Source organism: Oryzias melastigma, linkage group LG20 (assembly GCF_002922805.2).
Source record: "Oryzias melastigma strain HK-1 linkage group LG20, ASM292280v2, whole genome shotgun sequence".
Taxonomy (NCBI): domain Eukaryota; kingdom Metazoa; phylum Chordata; class Actinopteri; order Beloniformes; family Adrianichthyidae; genus Oryzias; species Oryzias melastigma.
The window spans coordinates 21,574,403-21,578,406 of record NC_050531.1 but is presented as its reverse complement, the minus strand read 5'-3'; the positions used below and the strand labels follow the sequence as shown (position 1 = coordinate 21,578,406).

The window sequence follows — 4,004 nt, the reverse complement described above, 5'->3', positions numbered from 1 at the left end:
CCGGGATAGGCTCCGGCACCCCGCGACCCCGAAAGGGACACAGCGGTCAAGAAAATGGATGGATGAATGAAAGTTTTTCTATGTCGGCAGTATGAAACAAAAGGATTTCAAACCATTTTAACTACGATTTCCTTCTGCTTTGATCCTAGTTCTTCATGAAGTAAAGAATTCTTGATCGGTGATTTTGAGAAAAGCTTGTAAAGATGTAGAGCAAAGAGAAGTTAAAGCAGTTGAAAACCTGGTAAAATATTTCAAATGTCTAAAACAACATTTTAAATCTTTTCAAGGTCTTTGGCCGCCTACAGACATGAGAAGAGCCGTTGCCTTTACCAGTGCGGTTTCAGTGCTGCAGTGTGCTTTAAATTTAAACAAAAATTCCTCAAAAATCCTTTTTTCATTGTGGTCAAAGATTTAATCTGCAGAGAACTTTAAGGGTGAAATTAGATTTAAAGGTCTAATTAGCTAAACCTTGTAGATGAAAGGTGAACTTTTAAAGTAAAGTTTTATGTCAGTTATCTGACCAGTAATAACGTGTGTCCAGGTTCACAGGTTGGTCGTGGTCGATGAAGAGTCTCGTATTGTCGGCATCGTGTCGCTGTCTGACATCCTGCAGGCTTTGGTCCTCACTCCTGCAGGTACACACACATCTGGATGTGCATGCTAACACTGACACGTTAGTTCTGCTGTTGAAGTCGAGCTGCACTTATAACGATGGACAATGATAGATGATGATGCACCGAAAGAGACATGTTTGTACCTGAGGCCAGAAGCAGAAACTTATCATAAAGCATTCAGAACTGTAGAAAACACTTTTTTTTGCTAATGCTTAAAATGAGAAAACTGTAACTTGTAGAGTTGACAGTTTAAATAAAGTTTGACGGCACTTCCGGTTGAGGAGTTCTGTTTTGGACGTTGATGTCTGCAGCCAGGTTCTCTTGGATGGATCAGATGCTGCTGTAACGAGAAAAAGAGTGAACCAATCAACAGCTGAGACCTTATTTCTGACCTACTTGCAGAGAACAGAGGCAGTACTGTGTTCCAGAACAGTCACAGAGCCAGAACCGGAGCAGTCAAACTCTGGAGGCCTCCACACAGCAGAAGCTTCATCTCTCTGCTTCTTTGTCTGCAGGTCTGGAAAGGAAGGAGTCCATCCCCTCTCAGCCCACAGAAATGAATACAGCTGAGTCAGAAACGCCTCACAGAACAGAACCGGACCAGAATCAGGACGAGGAGCAGGAGCCTGATGTTCTAAAGGAACCTGAACTGGACACAGAGTCTAATGAAGACTCAGAAACAGCCCTCAGGGAGGCTTCACAGAGCTGCCAGCAGGGGGAGACAGAGGACGCAAAAGCAGAGGATAAGGAGAAGGAAGGAGATGAAGAGCAGGAACAGGGAGAGACGGAAGGAGAGGGGGCCGAGGAGGAGACGCAAAGACAGATGGAGGAGAAGGAGGAGGCCATGGTGGAGGAGAATGAAGAAGAAAGGGATGAGAAGACCCAGGAGGAGGAGGAAAAGAAGAGTGGTGAAGAAGAGGAAGAGGGGGAGAAGACAGAGGAGAAGAACGACACAGATGAATGTGAGGAACGAGAGGAAGAAGAAAAGGACAACAAGGAAGAAACTGAAGAGGAAGAACGAGAGGATAGAGCTGAGGAAGGAGGCAGTGGGGAGGAGGTGTGACATCATCTCTGGAGGTCCAGGCTGGGCTAACCACTAAAGAAGAAAATAGCGTTGTGGTTGGACAGCAGCCCGGCCAGTGGGAGGGGCTTTCTTGAACCAATAAGGATGTTTAATATTTTGATTCTGGTTGGGTTTCCTAGCAACCTTCCTGGTGATGAAGGCCAGGTTCCACCATATCAGATACTGCCCCCTGCTGGTGTGACTGGCCCCCTTCTCTCCTGTGCGTTTGTTTGTTTGTTTCCAGCTTTAATAAACCAACCAACAAACAAACAAACGCTCTAGTTTGGACCAGAAGCAAGTGTGTTGTTCACTGGAAGAACAACATTTCAGATGGACTATGGGGGCGGAGTTTAAACAGGTTCTTTGGCGGATAACAATTTGAGTGTTCCAATTATTTTTAGAACCATGAAAAAAATCATAGATGTTAAAACTTGATATTTTATAAAATTTTGAAAAATGATTTTATTTATAGATAAGTGTATTTCTGCTAGTGAAGGGGCGGGGCTTCACTCAGATCAGACCAAATGAGGGTCTAAGCTAACTATATCTTTACTTTTTTAAGTTGATGTCATTCTGCTGAGTCATCAAAATTTTCCAATGAGATATTTCTTGTCAGATGTGCTTCAAAATCGATCAAATAAAGCTGCTGATGATTTTATTCTCCTTTTTTTGTTCGTTAGTCCAAACAAGGGGGGGGGGGGTTGTACACCTCATCTTACATTTCCTTTAACATTAATCATACATGTAGAACACTATACAACACAACACCAAATTTTGCTTGGTCAAAGTTGTCCCTGTTTTACATAATAAGTTATGCATTATGACTAGATTGTCCCACAAAACAGTAATCATCTTCCTCTGAAGTGACAGGTCAAGTTTGTTGAGCAGGATCAAAATCTCACAAGTAAGTGAGTTTTGTGACCCATTTCTCATCGATGAAATGTGCATCTTGGGTTGAGTTTACACAGGAGCTGTCAACAGCTCCTTCGTAGGCTTAACATGTTTTTCCCTGTTCCAGATGACCTATGAAGATCTTGTTCCTTTCTTCCCTCGCCAAGAACAACCTGCCTCCACATCTAGTCCTGCAGCCTCAGTTAGGAGCTGCTGCAGAACCTGGAAGATTCAGTGCCAAACCATACTCTACAGGGGGCTGTACATATTCTAGAATGAAGCTGTTTTTTTGTGTTATACTACATTTCCCATAATGCACCATATGTGGCATTACCGCTTCCCTCCACTAGAGTGAACTGTTTCTATTGCAGCCTTTCAGCTCTGAAGATGAGTGGAGTTAGAGAGAGACACTGTAGGGAGGATGAGAAACCTCAGAAAAAGTCAACTCCTTTCAAGCGTTGCCACAACGAATCAGTTTTCTCTGATTTGCATATCTTGGTTTGGCAAAGATTTTTTTTACATCAAATGCCCTTCCTGACCCAGTCCTGTATTAAAAAGTAGACCCTCGCTTAGATCCCCTTGTGGCTACATAATAGACACCTATGAAGAAAAGGTGGAAATCTAGAGCTTTGTCTGAAAGTCCAGTCCAAGTCAAGCTTGAGCCACTGGTGAGGAAACAGTCCCAGCTACTGTTTCTAAGTGGTACAGTTTGATGTGGTCATGAAAAGTGTTGGGGTTGGTTTGGAAGGAAAAAAGTGACCAAAACTCAGTTGAATACGAGTAATTTTAATGAAAGGTTGGATCAAAGTTGTACAGAGCACTCTGGGTCGTACAAAAATCAGACAAAGCCAGGGAAACTCAAACAACTTCTATAACAGCAGTGACATTCCTTTTTAACTTAGAGTATTGGTTCAGTCCGTTGGTTTTGGATCAGTTCCACTTATTTGTTCCAGATTGAGTCCTGAAGATTGCATTGGGTCTGTTTTCAGACTGTATTCATTCTACTGGAGATTTCTGCTTCAACCCAAACTTTGTAAACAAAACCATGTGACTAAAGATCTCTTCAGTCATTGGCCAGCAGGTACGTGGGCGGGTCAAAGCAAAATAAGGAAAGATGCAGGTGCTACTTTGCAAATCCTCGCCAGGATTTTTCACTTATTCAAAATGTTCATTTTGCTGATGGATTTTGCGTGTCTGTATGAATTGCAGGTTCAACACTTTTTACTGCTGCTTTGGTACCGTGGAGAAATGCTGCAAGACAGTCACTGGAGACGCTACAGCTAGTGAGGTACTCCAAGTTTTTGTGACATTTAGATTGTCGGGAAAACTGAGAAGCAACGTGAATCACATTTAAAGTTGTGTTAATGAGCCTGAATTTATTTTAATGAGCTGCTGTGTCTCATCGTTGTGGTGCTATGGCATTGTTTTGAAGAGAA

The 4,004-nt window shown here is 42.7% G+C and overlaps 1 protein-coding gene across 4 annotated transcripts in view; it reads left to right on the top strand.

The window, feature by feature from the left end:
- Positions 1-2,335, top strand: part of LOC112151143 (5'-AMP-activated protein kinase subunit gamma-1) — a 33,650-nt gene extending 31,315 nt beyond the window's left edge. For all 4 annotated transcript variants that reach the window (XM_036217460.1, XM_036217459.1, XM_024279839.2 and 1 more), the window contains 2 exons: positions 542-635; positions 1,130-2,335. In XM_036217460.1, the coding sequence (XP_036073353.1) occupies positions 542-635; positions 1,130-1,677 (642 nt within the window). In that variant the 3' untranslated portion in view covers positions 1,678-2,335. The remainder of the gene's footprint in view (positions 1-541; positions 636-1,129) is intronic.
- Positions 2,336-4,004: the final 1,669 nt, after the last annotated feature.